Source organism: Nicrophorus vespilloides, unplaced genomic scaffold (assembly GCF_001412225.1).
Source record: "Nicrophorus vespilloides isolate i.1.1-1 unplaced genomic scaffold, Nicve_v1.0, whole genome shotgun sequence".
Classification (NCBI taxonomy): Eukaryota; Metazoa; Arthropoda; class Insecta; order Coleoptera; family Silphidae; genus Nicrophorus; species Nicrophorus vespilloides.
In genome coordinates, this window is record NW_017099023.1 from 70499 (window position 1) to 90085 (window position 19587).

The following is a 19587-nucleotide window of genomic DNA, read 5'->3' on the forward strand; positions in this document are numbered from 1 at the left end:
AAATACGATATCCACAAAAAATAGTAGATATTCAACCAATAATAATTATATTCAAGCTGACTTTTTAATCTACCAATTTCGTCATTTACCCTTCATATTTCCTCAAACTTAACTTTGTCATCAATAACATCTTTCAATTGTTCCATTAGAAATAGAATTTTAACAAAATGCAAAGCTAAGGAGAAATAAGTATATTACAATTATGTATAAATCGTGAATAACAAAAGATTTTTTCTGAATAAGTTTTTAAATAAAGAAAAAATGAAATATATATATCATTTATAATTTATCAAATTTGAAATACTCTAAAATTTCAATATGTAAGTGGATGGACATAGTGAAATAAAATAATTATGAAACTTAAACTATATTTATTTAAATTAAATATGAATTTTATTTTTCTTCCTCCAATTGTTTTATCCTTTCAGATAGTTGAGAAACAAAAGTTTGTTGATGGCAGTTTAACTGGCTAACAATGTTTCCACCAATACTGTTCAGTGTATGAACTAACTGTGCCTGGGCTGTCTGTATGTTTGGTATATTGCTGTAATACAATAATTCGTCTTTGCTGACAAATCGACCATCCAATACACCAGCTAAAATAATTACATAATTAATGTATGTATGTCAATTGTTACATATCAAATACAATGATTACCTAAAACAACCAGCTGAGGAAATCTCTTTGATATCTTCAATAATTTTTTTATCTGCATTTCAGGACTGAACACAATCATATTATGGCACATATAGAAATTCAAAATAGCTTCATATGGTGTTCCTTTCAATGCAATATCCAATGTTTTCTTGCCAATATTTTTGTATAACATGTTCTGCTTATTGAATGTTACATATGCTTTAAAATGTTCTTCCGCACTCATTGGATTCATATGAAAGAATACAATCATTTTAGATGATTGGAACTTCTCCAGAGTTTCATTGGCATAGATGTTTTGTAATGGGTTCTCAATATAGGTTTTATTGAAAAATCTGACATTTTTCATGCACAATTCAGTTTCCTTTTGATTGGACTTGTTCTGCTTTATCACAATTGGTTTAGTAACTGCCAGTAATCTAGCTCTTTCAAAGTGTGGTACTTGAGGTTTCTGAATATTAATTTTACCTCGGAAACGTTTTGCTTGTGTGCACACACTTACCACATCCAAAAACCCTGAAACAATATAATTAAGTAATTTATTTTAAATATTTTTTTCTTTACCTTTTCGTGATAGAAACGACATTGTTGTTTAATGCAAAATTATACGAAGAGTTTATTATTTTGGACTGGGGAAGTTAATGTAGGGTTATGTCATTTGACTGCATAAGTTAGGTTAATAAATAAGAATATAATTATAGGCAACTCTAAACACATATTTTAAATTATATTTCTGGCATTGTATAAATACACAGTGAAAAGGACTGTGTAATTAGCATTAGCAATTACAAATTGTAACACAAAATGATTCGCTTAACGAGCATTGTTTCGCATAACGTGTGACGAGGAGAAGGAAAGTCCTGGATTGTGCGACCACTACATCATTTTGAAAACTTTTTAGACATATTACGTGTATTTTTTGTGCAAAGTGCCGGGATTTCGATACACTCGGGATTTCGAACGTCGGGATTTCTTCTTCTTCTTACTTTTCGTCTCCACACTTCACTTGGCTTACGCGTCTTGCACAATTTCGCCAGCCACTGTTTTTATTAATTTGAGATTTTTTACACTAGTCTACGTTACATGGGTCAGGGGGAAAATACATGTGGGACGACTACACTAATTAACAACTTTCGAATCGGGGTCTCGGATGGATATTGTGAATTGATTTTGTCATTAGGGGAAGACGGGATTTCAATAGGCGGTCTTTCGGTTGTCAACTATCCACATCCTCTCTCACATGCCCGGGACCTCAAAATCCATTAGGCTGCAATATGGTTTTTAAAGCCTCAATCCCTATTTCGCTGATATTTATATGTATGTGCATGTATTCAATACATATAGAATGAGTATTTCCGCTCTATAATAGATAAATAAACAAATTATCTCTTCATTTCACACTTCCTAAATTTGTTTTGCTTTCATTGTCAGTCAGTTGATTTCACCACTCAGTAAAACTGCTGTGTACATACACGTTATTTCTTCAAATTGTTCCCATCAAGCAAACTAGCAATCAGGTAATTAATAATTTTATTATTTATGAATATTTTCATAAAAATTATATTCAATATAGAACTTGATTCCATAATAACTTTAATGTAATTGAAATATAATTGTTGATATTTTGAAAAAAAATCTAATACATACTTATTTTATTTCTAGACAATTATTAGTTTTTCTGAACTATTGTAGATTGAAAATGGGACAATAAAAATTGTTAAACGAATGAATAGATAATATTATAATTTTTTTAATTAACCATACACACTAATTAATTATTAAAAAATATATTTATGTTTCAGAGTTGCCATGAATCAATCCACATATTTCATCTTATTGATTATACTTAACATATTTACTGTAAAAGTTATATCACTATGTGAAGAAAATTATTTGACGTATAAATGCGAATCATTATATTCACCTTCAATTTTAAAAATAAATAATAATAGGCTTAATGAAATAAATATCAGAAACAGTCTAATTTCAGAATTAAGCCTTAAAATGTTTCAGAATAATTACAAATATGCAATTAAATCTATCAACAAATTATATGTTGTGAACTGTTCAACAAGTAAATTAGTAGATGATGGTTTAACTGATGTTCCTTTAAAAGTGTTTGATCTAACAAATAATGCATTAGTAGGTATTGATGCAATTTACTTCAATAGATTTAAAAACTTAATGTCGTTAAATGTTTCTAATAATTATATATCATCATTAGATATAAATACATTCCATAAACTAGATAATTTATTATATTTAAATGTTTCTGGCAACAAATTAAACGAATTGTCTCAAAAATGGGAAGGTTTAAATGCTCTACAAATATTAGATTTAAGCAGAAATAATATATATGTTATAGTTACAAATTTCTTTTCCGGTATGATTAAATTAAAGAAACTTCACCTTGAATATAATAATATAGTCAAGTTAGATTATGGCTTATTCAATAGCTTATCATCATTAAATTATCTAAATCTATCGCGTAATAATATTACAATTTTTAATATGAAAACCTTTGGATACGGTTTAACTAATTTAACTGAATTAGATATTAGCTATAATAAAATCATGACCATAGATGCTATATTATTTCACAACATACACAATTTAAAAAAGTTATATCTTGCATTCAATCAACTAACTAAACTAGAACTTGAAGGTATTTTAGATGCAACAGAATTAAGTGTTATTGACTTTGATGGAAACCTCATGTCGTGCCAGGTTATATCTGCTATGCTGAAAACATTAAAAAAATATAATGTTAGAGTTATTAAAGGCTCGACTGTACATAATATATCTATATATGGTATTAAATGCTTTGAAACATATACTAATCAGGACAAACAAATATTAAAATCCAATAGCACAGAATATCCAAATTTCAATGGAATATATTTTGAAAGCATTCTTTCTAAATTTAGTGAGAAATTTACTGGAAATCTAGAAAATCTATTGAATAATGTTACTGCGATAATGGAGCTCAACGGTGATTATTTAAAAAACGGAACAGATATAAATATGGAACATATTAGTAGCATTTTAGAAAGTGTTCAAAAGACATTCGAGGAATTTATAACTAAATTGGAATTTCAAAATGGTGAAGGCGGCTCCAAGAAAAATGCTCCAACGGGTCATACAGAATTAACAATATTTTCGAACAACTTAACAACCTTACTCAATAAGTATAATAACGATTTAACTAATATTAAATTTGATCACGAAGAGACCAATAATAATATGAACAAGTTGTTCGATAAATTGCAGCAGGTGGTACAGCAATTTATGAGTAGACCTGAAACGGTACGTTTGGATAATTTTGTAGATGACACAAAAACGGCACAAAACAATAATTTATCAAATATATTATATGGTTTGATAACTGTGGCAGTCCTTATCTTAATATCTTGTATAATAATAATCGCATTGTTTTCGATGTTCTTTATAAACAAGAAGAATACATTTCATAAAAATGAATTTCAAGAAATGATATAAATGTATTTAACAATTGTAGTATCTATAGTCTAGGTATCTAGTTTTATTGTCCTTTAGCCAGTTATATTAACTTAAGTTTATATAATTGTTATTTTATCTTTTCATTTATTGTCTGTTCTAATTTTTAGTCTGTAATTTTGGCGAATAAATTATAATAATTATTATTTTGTGAAATATGTATGAATATTATTATTGTTTTATAAATTATTTGAAATTTTTATAAAATATTACGTAATATTTATGAATGTAACTTGTCTACTTGTCTTAATTTTTTTGGTAAAGATACGATAAAAGCATAATATTATTTATTCTTACAAATCATGCTTAACAAAGGAGAGTGCAGTGAAGCCGGGACTATAAGCAAAGGAATTACTTGCGCTCGAAAACTAAGACTAAATATTAAACAATGTCAGAAGCAGTAGTGTTTTATAACAAAATAACATTAGAAAAATAAAAAAAACTAAATAGAATTCTTACTCTTATGGTAAACCATAAGTCCGGGAAATGATAATATAATGTACAAGAGATCATTGATATTACTTCTATAATAAAGAAATTTAAATTTAATAGTAGTTTCTTTCTAAATTCAAATTTGAAAAAATTCTAATATATCCAATAGTTTATTTACTTACTATTTAAACTAAAATTTATGATTTATTAAGAAAATACACAATATGTCGGTTTGTGTAACCGATAACTTTTCACCATCTTTCCGGTAATTTCAAAATTCCATGCCCCCAGAACCTCCGAATTTGATAAGAAAAAAAGGCATTTTGCAAAAGAAATTGATTCTGGGAATTTTGGATAAATTTGAATAACTTAAAATCATCATTATAAATAATTCGCTTTCGCTACGTTTAAACACGAAACATTTTCATTGCGTTTGAGCAATAAATTACAGATGGAGATGCGATGCATTAAATTTTGTGATAAGGCTCATAAGGCATATAATTAAATGTAACTAAAAGACGCAACCATTGATATCATAATTAAATATAAATTTAATTTAAACTAGTCAATAGCAATTCAATATATGTACTTATTTTGTTACTGACTTAAAGTAAAGGCAGTCTAAGAACAACTCACTTAAATGTATTCACGAGGAACATTTATAATCATTATTTATTAAGGTGACCAATTTTTTTTTTTACAATTAAAAAGAGGACGAAAATATTTAAGAAAAAAGTATAACGTAAATAAATGAAACATATTTACATCCCTTTTAATTATTTAATTAAAGGAGTATTTTTCCATTGAATATTTTTATTTTTTTGGCAATATATCATTTTCTAACAATATACTGGACATTTTGGAGCAAGAAATATCCTTCATATTGAATTTTAAGGTAAGTGCCGCAGCTAGAATATTAACATTCAATCTTGACTTCTCACTTGTACAAAAATCATTACCAATTGAAAAAACTCTTTCAATCGCTGCATTAGTTTCAAGGAAGCAAAACGTAAATTCAACAAGAATAACTAAATTTTCATATGGAATTTGTTCATTTTTGAAATGGTTAAATATTGCCACCCATCTTTTATCAATTTAATTCATGTTGATTTTCCCATTGTTCTAATTTATCAGAATTTAAATATACATTCAAACAGACAATAACATCGATTTTAATATCAGGTATTTCTTTCGATAAAAACAATTTTCAATATCTGCCCAATTTACTTGCGATGAAGTCAAAAAACACCAATGAAAACTGTTATTTCCTGTGATATTTGTTCCAGACCATTCTTCGACATATTTGGTTAAAATTTTGCACTCCTTTGGTAAACTTTTCCGTTATGCTCGAATTTGATTCCTCTAAGTTTGACATTTTTTTTATTATGAGAGGAATAAATTTTTCTTCAAATCGTGATTTATATTTAAGAACACAATCGTTCAAAATAAGACTAACTTCTGTGAATATGCTCTGAAATATGTTCACCTGCAATTTTTTAATCGTTTTCTGGAAAGTAGATGCCTGATTATGTACAAAATAAATTAATATCTCCGATAATTAATTATTGAAAAAAAAAGAATTGTATCGTCACATGATGAGTAACAGTTCGGCTCTCTCTGAATACAGAGATTAACACATTATTTTTAAAATATCGAAAAGGAGGACACTTTTCGAAGAAGGACTGTCCTCTCTAAAAGAGGACGATTGGTAACTTTATATATATAATTATCTACTGAATGTTATAATAGTTTGTTGCTATTGACTGTATATTATTAATATATAAATATCTGTTAATTCGATTGTGGTTATTAAATTGTATTGATAATTCATTTAAAATAATATTTATTGCAACAATAAATTACAAAATAAAAAAGCTCAATTTAATAATAAAAATAAAATTGAATTGCTGTAAAGGTCTATTGACCATAGGTCTTATTGCCCTAATTCAAAATATTGTACACTGTAAATGTTTATGTTTTATCTATTTGTCGTTGTCATATAACTGCGCAGTTCATTTTAAAATGATTATTTTGCTTTTGGTGCTGAGCTAGTGAACAGCAATGTGAGTATATATAGATCATTTTATAAATATAAATTGAAATATTTATTTTTTAATTACAGTGCAAAATATGGAATTGCAAACATTTCTAACACTATTGATTTTGAAGTTATCTATTCTTCCATATGATAGTTCTTGTTATTACATTCCAAATGATCATCAATATAAAAACTTTTATAAATCATTATATAAACCTAAGAATTTAGATGTAAACGGAGACATAAACATCAATATAACAATTGTTGACAGCTTTATACCGACGTTGTCTATGGATATGTTTTTACGGAACAATTATGTACCTCGTTCTTTAAAAATATTACAAGTTCCTAATAATAGAATCAACATGATTTATGCAGATGAAACAATATTTGGTTTAGAAATATTTGAAGCTTCTCATAATAATATAAGCGATCTGAATAATCTTAACAATTTTCCAAATTTAATTATTATTGATTTGCAATATAATTCAGTGACCGACATAATATCAAACTTTTTCTCATTACATAAACAATTAATTACATTTAATTTATCTCATAATAGAATTAGAAATCTACCTAATATTTCTATCGGAACAGAAACTATGAAAGACTTGGATTTAAGTTCTAACAAACTAAATAACATCACGTTAACATTTTTTGAAAATATGCCTAATCTTATTAATTTAGATCTTGCTAATAATAATATAAGTAAAGTATATTCTGGTTATTTTCGAAAATTGAATTCGTTAAGATATCTGAACGTTTCACATAATAACATTATGTTCTTGGAAATATCAAGTTTTTCCGGTTTAAGTCACCTAGAAACGCTGGATATGAGTTCCAATAAATTAATTTCACTGCCTGATAATATATTTCACAATACTGGTAGTCTAGTTAACTTATACATAAGAAATAATAGTCTGACAATGTTAGAACCTGAGGATTTATTTCATTCAACGCATTTAAAAAAAATAGATATCGATCAAAATGTTATGACTTGTAACATGATTGCTCATATACTGAAAAGTTTTAATAAGTTGAAAGTAACCGTGATTCACGGTAGTTCTTTTGGAAATATTAGTCTAAATGGTATTAACTGTATGTACGACCAAGAAGTTATAATATCAAATTCGGACAATGAAAATGAAATTGTAAAAAAAGTTTATGCTGACTTTAAGAAATCCGATTTGTTTAATTTTTTTAAAAATCTTGATTCGTCTGCTATAAAGGATATTCCTGTCGCACTTCGAGGTAATAATGTAAATGAAACGATATTGAATATATTGGTGAATTTAACTGCAGATATTGCCAGAAGCAAGAAGCAAGAAAACAATAATTTGTTCGCCGTTTCCAATCTGTACAATCCAATACAGAACCTCCAGGTAAAAGAAGAAAAACTAAATAATAAAATAATGTTTACCAATGTGCTATTAGGATGCTTCCTTATATGCTTTGTTATGCAACTTATATTTAAATGTTATATATATTGGAAACCCAACCAACAGCAACATCAGGAACACAACGAATTGTATGATTTGAATTAATTATATATAATACTATATTTGTCATTTTTTTGTATCTATATATATATAGATGTTTATATTGTAATTGTAATCATAGTTTCAAATGTTATCCAGTACACGAATTAATTTTGAAATTATTAAATATTTTATAAACTGAACTGCATGTGTTAATGTCCTTGTCCTTATTCTAACTTTATAATTTTATAAAATATAACATTAATATACATTCGAATGAAGGAAAAAAAACATCTTTAGAATGTCTTTTACTGATTCAGTATTAAGTAATTAATTGACATGAGGTGAGTTTCTTGTCGAATATGATGCCCAGAAACACGTATTCTTTCACCAGCTTTGATCCGTTGAGTGTTTATTAATAACGGTATCAAAAAATTCTTCTTTTTTCTAAAAATATTGCATATGCATATGCTACTAAGAAGTAGCATATGCATATTACAAAAAAGAAGAAATGTTGAGAATGTTCATATTATTTATTGTCTTATTTAATTATTATTCCTGTTAGTAAATACTTTTCTTGACCTCAAGCTTTATTACCTTCTTTATTTATACCATGATATTGTTATTTATAATTTCACTCATTGGTGATTTGGTTTACACAGAATGTATTAAGAAATGAGAAAAATCATCAACTGTTTCAAAATTTAAATGTGATAGCCGCAATGAAAAATAAATCTAGAAGTAGTGTTGTTTTATACATCAGTGCTTTTTTGTCTCATGACACACATTTTTTTTTTGTTTTTTTTTTCCTTTTCCTCTCCACACTTCACTTGGCTGCGCGTCTTGCACAATTTCGCCAGCCACGGTTTTTATTAATTTGAGATTTCTTTACACTGGTCTAAGTTACTGGGGTCAGGGGAAAATGACATGTGGGACGACTACGCTAATTAACAACTTTCGAATCAGGGTCTCAGCGATTCAGTACAACGGTGTTAGGAAAGACCTCGCATGGATATTGTTGATTGATTTTGTCATTAGGGGACTGTACGTGTATTTGGTGGTCTACAGCGCTACTTTTGAACTCTTAATAAATTTTAAAAGACACTTATATACTGTTTCGTTTTCTGAGCTAATCAACGCCCGAACTGATGTCGGTAGCGGGACCTTGTTGCTTATTAATTCTCTGCATATAACTTCGGTGGCTGGTTGATATTGCTCGCACTCAAAAAATAAGTGATCCAGCGAGCCCACAGACCCACAGCTGCATCTATCCGAGTCCTGCCACCCGACTCTGGCCAAATGCACCGGGGCCAGCGTGTGTCCCGATCTCAAACGACTGAGCACTGCAATCTCCGATTTCTTGCTGAATCCCATCTTCAAAAACCATGGGTGCCTCTTGACTGTCTTGTCAAGGGGTTGTTCTTTTATGGATTCATAAAAGAACAACCCCTTGTATTCGCTCTCCACCTCGAATCTGCGTTGCCATTCCAACTTAGCATCCACTCTGATATGCGGATATGTGTCCATGTAGTTTAGCTTGATGTTGATGATCTCACGTCGATGATCTCTTCCTGCCAGAACATCAGCCTCCCGTTACCCAGTATACCCTGGTGGCTGGGCCCCCAACACAAAACCACAGCTATGACACACTTGAACCTACAGTTAAATTTCCAGCGGCATATTTGTTGAACTTCTGCAGTACACTACACAACCTTTTTTTCTACTTCGACCCCCTTCACATCTTTGAATCCTTGAAAAAATGTTTTCAATTGACTCCTATAGTTTACAATAATCAAGTTGGTATGGGCAATCAACAAAACATTTTTTTTATTAAACAATTTTACAACTTCGTTTGACTCATATATTATAATCTTATACACCATTAATATAGATTGATATTTTTAGTAATACTTTATTTATCAGATATAAAAAATAGTTAACAATAATATTAAATCATAATAATTATTAATAATTAGGACAATCTACAAATTCAAATATTTGAATCCAAATTCTCAATTTAGTAATTCTGTTTTTATAATAATATGCAATAAAGAAAATGTTTGCTTTCTTGATTAAATCAATTTTGTTGCCATATGTTTATCAAATTCCAAAAAGAATTCTATAACAGAATTACAGAAGGAACTTCCATATGGAGAAGCAAACTATTATAGATTTCATCATTATTTTCGCATAATTGCAAAATAATACATATCAATATTTAATTTATACATATTTATAAAAGTTAGGGCGGAAAGACTTACGCCGATAGCCCTTTGGTTACAATTGTGACTAATAAAGATTATTATTATTATAAAAGTATTATTATAATTAATAAAATTTAACAACGTATATATTCGAAAATGTAACCAACGAAACGAATTTAAAGGATTTTGATGAAGAAGTTGCAATATGATGATTCAGTTGATGTTTTTGAAAAATTCTATTCTCAAAAAAGGATTAAAAGAAAACTGCAAAAACTTATTTTATTTTAAGTGACAGTGTTATGTCTTAATTTTTTTAAAGAATAGTTATATTATTGTTCCTAATACCGCAATTATCATATAACCAATCAGCAGCAGTATCAATGGATGTCATTTCACAACACAAATTACCCTTAAGAGTAGAAGTGGACATTTATTTTATTATTATTTTTTATGAAATTATTTTATTTTTACACAACTTTTTATTATACATTTTTGATAGAAACCAATAATGGTTATTAATAATCATGTTGTAAATAATACAGTAGTTTCAAAAGATTTTTAGCAAGACATTATTAATATTTTCAGTTAAAATCATATAAGAAATATAACAAATAATGCCAATTGAATTTTCAGTATTTGAGGAAACCTACTTATTTTTTATTTCGGATAATTTGGTACCAAGAGGTAGAGATTTATGTTTTTAAATAACATTAATTTAAGAATAATACTAAATATAGTAATAATATGTACAATATATAGTCTAATTAATTTATTTTATTCAATCTATGAATAATTAATTCTTCTAAAATTTGTTTATAATAAAAATATTAATTACTAAGAGACTTCATGGATGTTATGAGGTCACTTAGTCGATACGCCTTTTCAAATAAACAAATGTAAGGGATTTGACCGGGGCGCATAATAAACAAAACCACCCATGCCGAATTCCGTGGAATCGCTTAATCATGTTATGCCTTATTCTCAATCACAACTTCCACCTCGTAATAAGAATAACAAGGTTCACTGTATTTATTTTATATGCTATTCATTTTAGAGATAGCCGTTTGTCCTTATCGCCTACATCGCAAGGAAAGAAGCGAAATTATATGTTCAATTCTCATCATAACGAATAATTTTGAATTAATTGACGCAGTTCAATGTAATGTTTGAAAATGGATGCCTTTCTATCTATTCGTATAAACATTTAATCTAATACGCATCCTGTCCAATGTGATAAATCTCAATCTAGTATTTGCTTTATGACATTATTTATACTTTGCAAGTTCCCGTGCACATACTTAATAAGTAAGTAAACATAAAATATCAACTACTTAAAATATCTAATACTGAACATATCTCAATTGTAGGAAGATGGTGTCTTCCAATTTACTTCTAATATTCCTATTAAGTCATTTCTTTGTGCAACAGATTATTGGATCTTGCACAGGTCGTAATCATGAAATAATTTATGCTGTGTGTACATTTAAATCATTGTATAAACCTAACGCATTGGATATTAACGTTGATATTAATAATGATTATTATTATTCTAATTATGGATCACTAAAATATAAAATTATTGTTACTGATAGTTTTCTACCAACGTTGGACTCGTATTTATTTGGTAACCATGATATAGCAGTTTTAGAAATTAGGAATTGTAATGTTAATCATTTAAATATAAGTGATTTATATTCATTAATTAAAATAGATTTATCGCACAATAATATTAGTAACTTCGATTATTTTAATGATTTGCTGAAATTAGAAGAAATTAATTTATCTTACAATAATATAAGTAAAATAAATAATCCGTTTTCGGAATCACAAAATTTAAAAGATTTAAATTTATCTCATAACAAAATACAGAAATTAACGGATATTCTTAACGAGCCTTTTCTCTTCAATTTAGATTTGAGCTATAATTACATAAATAACGTAAGCAAAACATTTTTTAATTACCTCGAATTACTAAATATATTAAATATCTCAAATAATAATATTACTACATTGGAATTAGGAATGTTCAAAAATTTAAAATCATTAAATTATTTGGATCTTTCTCATAATTATATAAAAATATTAGAATATTCCAGTTTATCAGGTCTCAATATGTTAACAACGTTGGATTTCAGCTATAATTATATTACATCCATTCCCGGCATTTCATTCCACAATTTTCACAATTTAAAAAGTTTAAATGTAAAGAGTAATAAGCTCACTAAATTGGATACCGAAGATTTATTGGAAATAATTGGATTAACTAATATTAATTTTGATGAAAATCCAATGTCATGTGAAATGATTTCACATTTATTAAAACAATTCCGGAAAAGCAAAGTCGATGTTGTTCAGGGTTCGTCGCATGGCAATTCAAGTATATATGGAATGAATTGTGTAAAAATAGATGAATTCATTGCAAGCAAGAAAGATAATCCAAATGAACTCATACAAAAATTTTACTCTGATTTCAAAAGTTCAGCATTTATGACATTATTTCAAGAAATTAAATCCAATTTAAATTCATCAATTATACAAGATATAATTGAAAATATGATAAACCCCGAAAAAAAGTCTAACATCACAACAGTTTTAGGAAATTTTACTGAATTAATTGAAAGAAACGATAAAATCGTTCATCGCAATCAAATGAATATAAATAAGCAAATGGATAATGTCCAAAATAATTTAAATATCGAAAATGATCTACTTAAAAATGTATCTGCAGATATTACAAAGAATGCCGAGAGAACGAAAGATGATATTATTAAAATCACCGAAGACTTAAAGTCTATGTATAATCTGATTTCGCGTGATGGTTTTAATATTTCAAATATTTTTCATGCCAATGAAGAGAAGAAGCTAAAAAACGGAGAAGAATTAATACAAATGTTTCAGAAGATGGTGCAAAAATTCGAAGGAATATCAAATATGTACAGTAAAATGAATGATTCAAGGGAAATAAGGAAAATATCTTCAGAAACTATTTCTATACCAGCTATTTTTATTTGTATTGCAACATTATTGGTTTTAATTTCGGGTATTCTTATTGCACAAATTGTTTTTAAGATTTATTTTAACAAAAAAACTAGTAGAATACTTCTACAAAATGAACTTAAATCCATTGGTTAATTATTAAAATTATTGTTATTATGTATATATGTATTTTCGTGGAGATAATAATAGTAATTTTTATCGTATCTATGCATATTATATTCAATTAGTACATTGTATTCTATGTTATGTATTGTATATTGTCATCAAAAATATTATTTTAAATAATAATAAATAAAATGTATTACTCATGTATACATACGGCTATTGGTCGCAGTACTTCCGCCTATATTGGTTATATTTAGAAAATAAATGCTTCTAAAGAATTATTCAACTTTATTCTTATTTTACCTCAACTTTTTTGTCTTATTTATAAATATTTTATGTGTATCCAATATTATTTATAATGTATCTTATTTGTAGACACTGATCAATTTGATTTTCAATACACTCGTTGGAACTCAGATTTATCCTCAAGAAAATGAATCCAAAATTAACTAAGTTTCTGTCGAAAAAATGTTAATGGACAAATATTTAAAAAGTCAGCAATATCCTTTACATATTGAAAACGTGTTATAGTTCAATGATCAGAGTTAAATACAATAAAAGATTTTTTCTGCATCAACCTCCTTGAATAAAAACAAGGTTTCAAAACACTATTGTACAGTGGAACCTCGCTTAACTAGCATAATCCTTTCCAAAATTTCCGGATATTTTTCATATCTATGGTTATTTTTATTATTTGGCTTTTAATTCGGAGATATGGAGGTGTGATTAAATTTTACACAAAAAAATCACAAATAACATGTCTGAACACAAATTTGGAAATATGTGTATGAGACAGTCAATATTTTACAACAGACAGTTGCATTAAATTTTAATCAAATATAAATTATGGATCTTCATCAATATTCTCATTCTTACTATTAATTTTGTTTGCATGTTATTGAATAAAGAAAACATATGCTTTCTTGATTCAATTAATATTGCTAAAGATTTCAATGAAACGCAATGGAGTGTGCCTTGATTAAAAACCACTCGTTATACACTTCTATATAAATAAATACATCTGGCCATGATAACGAGATCTTATAATTATTTTAAAGCAGCGTTCTTCAACCTTTGTGCGCACGTGGACCGACAAAAATGTTAGACATGTTTCGTGGTTGACATTTAAGATATAAATAAAAGTGTATAACAAAAAATTATAAAAAAAAATACCGCCGGTAGAAATTGCGGCGGATGACATTTTGAATAACATTGAAAGAAAATTTTAAAAAAATCGAAATATATTAATTCATATTGCAGTTGTAATTTAGTATTTTTTGTAAAATTCTTAAATAAAAATATTATTTTTTTTTTACAATGAGTCTTAATTCAACGTGGAACAATGAATTTGGTTTCATTTTATTTTAACATTTTTTGTCATCTTCAAGATATAACAAAACTGATATATATTTACTAACAGATATCACAATAATTATATCTATTTATTAAATTTATTGTATGTAAAATTTATTTACATTTTTTTTAATAAAAAAAATATTGCTCCTCTGTAAAGTTCTTCTGAATCCATAGAACTTGTATTGCGAGTGAGCCGATTGGATTTTATCTTTTTGTTATTTTTTTTATATCTATGGACAAATAATTATAATCTTTTGTCTCCTCTATTCTGTTGTTGTTTCTATTTCTTGTTTCGTATGTGCACTTATATGAAAACTTATGTTGGTATTAATTTGTCGATTTTTTAAATTTATTATAAAAATGACATATGTATGTTTGCAATTTATCTATGTGACAAATAATATCAGAACAAATAATAACATTGATATGACTCTTCCGGTTTAATTATCATTTATTTCCATAAATAGTGTTGATACACACATTTCGCATCATTGCAATTTACACAAAGAAAAAAAACACATATGTTTGTTCTTACTGCAGAATAAAAATGAAAACAAAATTAATGAAATAACATCTAATATTTATAAGACAAAAAAGATCATAACTTATAAATGCTTATTGGATACATAAAAAAATAAATATTATCTTGTTTAATAATTATAAATAGTAAAAATAACGATAGTTTTACATGAATATTATCATATAATTTTGAATAATATAAGTTTGTTGTTTGTTATTCACCATTTATATAAAAAAAAAACTATAGCATAACTATTAGCATAAAATATTACAAATTTGGGCATCAACCAATGTGTAAATAAAATAGAAGATATAAAAATATCACTTTGTTGAAAGTTTGTTTTGCTATTATTCTTTCAAATATCAGAACTCGTTTGTGCAATTAGCGCCATCTTTGATGGTTTAATTAAAACTCTTACCATAACAACATTAGAACAGCGATTCTTTAAAATAATTTTTCATTTAATAAATAAATAAAAATAAGCTAAATGTTAAAAAAATCCGAATTTATAGTATATTTTGTTTATGCAAAAAAAAACACATTGCTTGAATACCAAAATCAATGAAATTTGGTCGATGAAATTTGAAAGAAAAGTTAATGGCTTTCGAGTTCTTTAAGTAATAAAGAACCACAAAATGAATGTTATAGTTTTTTTTTATTGTTGTTAATAATAATATTTACAAAAAGATTGACTGGATAGTAGATTGTATGTAATGGCGTGAATAGACGCCGGGCGTCGTGCGCGTCGCTTCACGGAGTTGATGATGGCCAATGTGGAAAAAGAGTAGTTCGCAGAACAAGTAAACATTGAATTTGTCTCATTTTTAAACCCAGAGTGTCATTAACAAAATATGAATGAAGTCGTCGAGTTTTAATTTGCAGGTGAGCGCTTAAATATCTATTGTAGAATGTGAAAAAAATGAAATAAATAAAATGATGCAGGAATACGACAATGAAGTAATCAATACTATACAGAATATTATATTTTAGGTGATAGGACTGTTCCTATTGTCTCTGATCCCATGGCCAGGGCCGACGGTCTACAAAATTTCCTGCCCAAGGGACAATGCGAGGATCGTACGGAAGATTATTCAAAACAAATGGTTGCCCGTTTTGCAGAAATACAAGGTCAGTTTGCCGCTGGAGTGTCCATTCCATCATCAACGCGAAATATTCGGACCGCAACAGGCAGCAAAATTTAAGCACAGGCCGTCGCAGTGGACGTGCGGTCTATGCGGAAAGTCCTTTTTCGAAGAGAAATTCTTGGACATGCATTTCGATAATCGCCACAGGGAGCACATAAATATGGCAGAAGACGCAGTGTGTCTAGCCGACTACTGCGACATCATGAGGTGCGATGTGCTGCTCACCCAAGATCCAAAAACAGTTTATCCGGAAACGGTCAATACCGATATAGAAATTTGGAAAGAGGCTTCCGGCTATACCAAAGCTCTGGTAGCCGCAGGTCCGCGGGACGTAGCCAAATACACGGTAAAATCGGTAGCGCAGACATTGAAGAACAGCAAACAAGAAGTGGAGAAGAAGGAGCGGTGTCAACAAACTGAAGCTCCATCCGGTACGAATTCCATTACCCAATTCCAACACGTATTATTGAATGATTGCTTTTCTTTTATATGTAGATGACGGTAGTACAATTGAGGAAAACTCGCAGAACAAGAGCTTCAATAATTTATGCGGCGAAGATTTAGTAGATTCCGCGCTCCCAGCCGCAGACAATAGACAACAACGAATTGCCGAGCTGCAAAAGCTCAAGTCAAACTGCAAACCCGAAGAGTTGATAAAATTAAAGACCAAGTGCGAAATACTCGTAAGGGATTGTATAGCTGGATTGCTCATACAACTTTCGCTGAAGGATTTCAAAGAAGTTGAAGGTGACTAACGACGATCATTTCATACGAATTCAATTTATCGCTATTTTCTTTTATTGCAGAGGAACTTAATAGAGCTGTGTGCTGGTACCTGACATGCGACAGATATTGGGAGGACTCGCAAAGTGATATTAGGTCCTTTCCTTGGGGTTTGCTTTGTATGATTATTATGGTTTTGTCTCTAGGGATATGTTTATGTTATTACATAATTTGGGTTCTCTTTGAGTATGTAAACATGTGAGTATTCAGTAGATTCTTAAATAACAAGAGTTTATTTCAGAACCGATGATGTTAGTGTGACTAGCGCGAGTGTGACTGATCGCTCCACACCGTCGCCCGCGCATCTACTCAGACAGGAAGCATCGACTTCTTCAGATGGTCATCAATATACTGAAGATTACTACACCAGTGATAAAGATAACGAATATATTTATGTTACTTACCCACCTGACTTAAAACGTAGGTTGCTAGAAAGGTACGTATTTGTTATTTTGAATAGTCGTCAATTAGTATAGAATTAATAGAATAATATTATTTTTGCATTAAATTTAGTTGCTACAATAGAACAACCCGCTTGTGAAGAAAGCAATCATCTACCAACCCAGCTCGTAGTATCTTCTTGTAATGAACAGATATTTTCGTATAGTGCAGTCGTCAATTTCAGTACACTTAAATGTTCGTGGATAGATAATCTCTCCGTATTTCTCCGCTTGTTGAGAACAGATTCAATTAAAATTATTTACTTTACAGTTGAAACGATTGTTTGTCGACGCGTACTTTATAGAATTACTGCATACACTATGTTATATGGGCCGTTACAACAGTATGTTTAGAAATACTGACATAAAGATGATACAATCATTCATCCGTTATTATATATTCACCGATAATTAGAAATTTGGACAATGAATAAAAAGCTAGCCCTTAGAACATTTCTTTCTTCTTAAGTTTAATATTACACATTCTGTTCAATGTAATTAAAATAAAATTATTTAATCACGTACAATTTATGTCGATATTTCTAATTTTACTAATATTCATATCTTCGATATTGTTATTAAAAAATACACTGCAAATGTTTTCAAATATTTGGTTTATATTTTTTATTTATAATGACTTGTCATTTGATAATAGAAAATATTTAAAGAAATCCATCATGTATCCAACGAATCCGCGAAATATTACATTTTCAATAAATGAGAGTATATGCATTTATTTAACCAGAATTTAGTTTCCTTGTTTTACCTTCCCTTATGTCACTTTTTAATATTTAGAAAATGCATACATTTTATTGTGTATTAGTTGTACAAATCAACTGCAGTTTCTATTTGTTACAGTTGTGTATCATATATTTACAAGAAAAAATCGAGTATGACACATGACGACAAACTAGTTACTTATCGGTGCAATTAAAAAGATTACTAGTAGTAGTATAATGTAGTATCTTAGAAAGTTGATATAGATATATCACACTTTACATATACAAAATCAGTGTTTTAATGAATGAGCACATTAAATGAAAAATATTTCTCTTTTTTTGTTTCTAAAATAAAATTAGCATATATGGTCTCGAATAGAGTGCACTAGTGGGTGCTATTCTCAAAGATTTTTTCAATCCTGTAAATAAAAATTCTTAAAATCCAGGGTTTTACTTCTTCCAAAGAGATTTTTTCCGGAATTTTTCGAAATATGCTCGATTTTTACGGTCCATACGAATATAAGTGAGGGTCTGTGAACAAAATATTCATATTGCTTGTTTGATATAAATATTCAAATCAGATTAAAGCGTTATTTTTTTTGTCCTATGCCTGTTTTAGGAAAATATAAATAAAATTGAAATATGTAGTTCATTTGAAAGCTGCTTAAGGAAATACCCAGCATACGTGATCCTAAAAATAGATAAGACAGATAGCCGGGACCAGGGACATAGATTAATAATATCGTGACTTCTTTAATTATGATCAAATTATCTTAGTATCTTACGAATAATACATGTTTCAACATCAAGCTTCTTTTACAATATACAGTGAAACCTCGCTTAACGAACACCTCGCATGAGCATTTCCCTTAACGAGCAAAATAAATTGTAAGAAAGTCATTTTAACGAGCGACGTTTCGCATAACGAGATACGAGAAGAAGAGAAGTCCCGGATTGCGCGCTTGCTACATCATTTTCAAAACTTATGTACACATATTATGTGCATTTTTGAATATATTAGCCATCTTCGATTTTCATTGTCATCTTTGTTTTTAACGGACTATACTTTGCAAATATAATTTGTGTTTGGTGTAAATGCAAAACACATGGTGTCCAACCATTATTATAATGTATAAACAAACTATGTACGCTTTTTTATATAAATAAATATTAAAAGTATAAAGAGTATTCCACCAAGA

The 19587-nt window shown here is 28.5% G+C and overlaps 4 protein-coding genes across 5 annotated transcripts; 3 read left to right on the plus strand and 1 right to left on the minus strand.

Annotated features, from left to right (window-relative positions):
- Positions 1–356: 356 nt before the first annotated feature.
- Positions 357–1368, minus strand: LOC108563864 (39S ribosomal protein L10, mitochondrial). Its single transcript, XM_017922660.1, has 3 exons — positions 1220–1368; positions 659–1171; positions 357–596 (listed from the first exon to the last, which is right to left on the minus strand). The coding sequence occupies exons 1-3, from the start codon at positions 1239–1241 to the stop codon at positions 394–396; spliced, it is 738 nt and encodes a 245-aa protein (XP_017778149.1). The 5' UTR covers positions 1242–1368; the 3' UTR covers positions 357–393.
- Positions 1369–7140: 5772 nt separating this feature from the next.
- LOC108563865 (leucine-rich repeat-containing protein 70-like) lies at positions 7141–8278 on the plus strand. Its single transcript, XM_017922662.1, has 2 exons — positions 7141–7892; positions 7944–8278. Exons 1-2 carry the CDS (start codon positions 7244–7246, stop codon positions 8183–8185), a joined length of 891 nt encoding a protein of 296 aa, XP_017778151.1. The 5' UTR covers positions 7141–7243; the 3' UTR covers positions 8186–8278.
- Positions 8279–12069: 3791 nt separating this feature from the next.
- LOC108563857 (leucine-rich repeat and immunoglobulin-like domain-containing nogo receptor-interacting protein 1-B) lies at positions 12070–12387 on the plus strand (the record flags this gene model as incomplete). Its single annotated transcript, XM_017922651.1, has 2 exons — positions 12070–12171; positions 12310–12387. Coding segments are annotated over 2 exons (180 nt in total), but the record flags the coding sequence as incomplete, so codon positions are not given.
- Positions 12388–16023: 3636 nt separating this feature from the next.
- Positions 16024–18185, plus strand: LOC108563863. 2 transcript variants are annotated; one of them, XM_017922659.1, is made up of 6 exons: positions 16024–16183; positions 16292–16877; positions 16942–17193; positions 17253–17415; positions 17471–17665; positions 17743–18185. In XM_017922659.1, exons 1-6 carry the CDS (start codon positions 16157–16159, stop codon positions 17768–17770), a joined length of 1251 nt encoding a protein of 416 aa, XP_017778148.1. In that variant the 5' UTR covers positions 16024–16156; the 3' UTR covers positions 17771–18185. The 2 variants fall into 2 exon arrangements, with proteins under 2 accessions (XP_017778148.1, XP_017778147.1); XM_017922658.1 differs by having other exon boundaries at positions 17471–18185.
- Positions 18186–19587: the final 1402 nt, after the last annotated feature.

Excerpts from the sequence above, each read along its gene's own strand:
- LOC108563864 (XM_017922660.1), bottom strand. The coding sequence starts at position 1,241 with ATGTCGTTTCTATCACGAAAAG. Across the intron at positions 1,172-1,219 it reads GTCGTTTCTATCACGAAAAG|GGTTTTTGGATGTGGTAAGT; the intron begins GTAAAGAAAAAA and ends ATATTGTTTCAG. Across the intron at positions 597-658 it reads TCCTCAGCTGGTTGTTTTAG|CTGGTGTATTGGATGGTCGA; the intron begins GTAATCATTGTA and ends TAATTATTTTAG.
- LOC108563865 (XM_017922662.1), top strand. The coding sequence starts at position 7,244 with ATGAAAGACTTGGATTTAAGTTCTAACAAACTAAATAACATCACGTTA. Across the intron at positions 7,893-7,943 it reads TATTCCTGTCGCACTTCGAG|ATATTGCCAGAAGCAAGAAG; the intron begins GTAATAATGTAA and ends ATTTAACTGCAG.
- LOC108563863 (XM_017922658.1), top strand. The coding sequence starts at position 16,157 with ATGAAGTCGTCGAGTTTTAATTTGCAG. Across the intron at positions 16,878-16,941 it reads ACAAACTGAAGCTCCATCCG|ATGACGGTAGTACAATTGAG; the intron begins GTACGAATTCCA and ends TTTTATATGTAG. Across the intron at positions 17,194-17,252 it reads GGATTTCAAAGAAGTTGAAG|AGGAACTTAATAGAGCTGTG; the intron begins GTGACTAACGAC and ends CTTTTATTGCAG.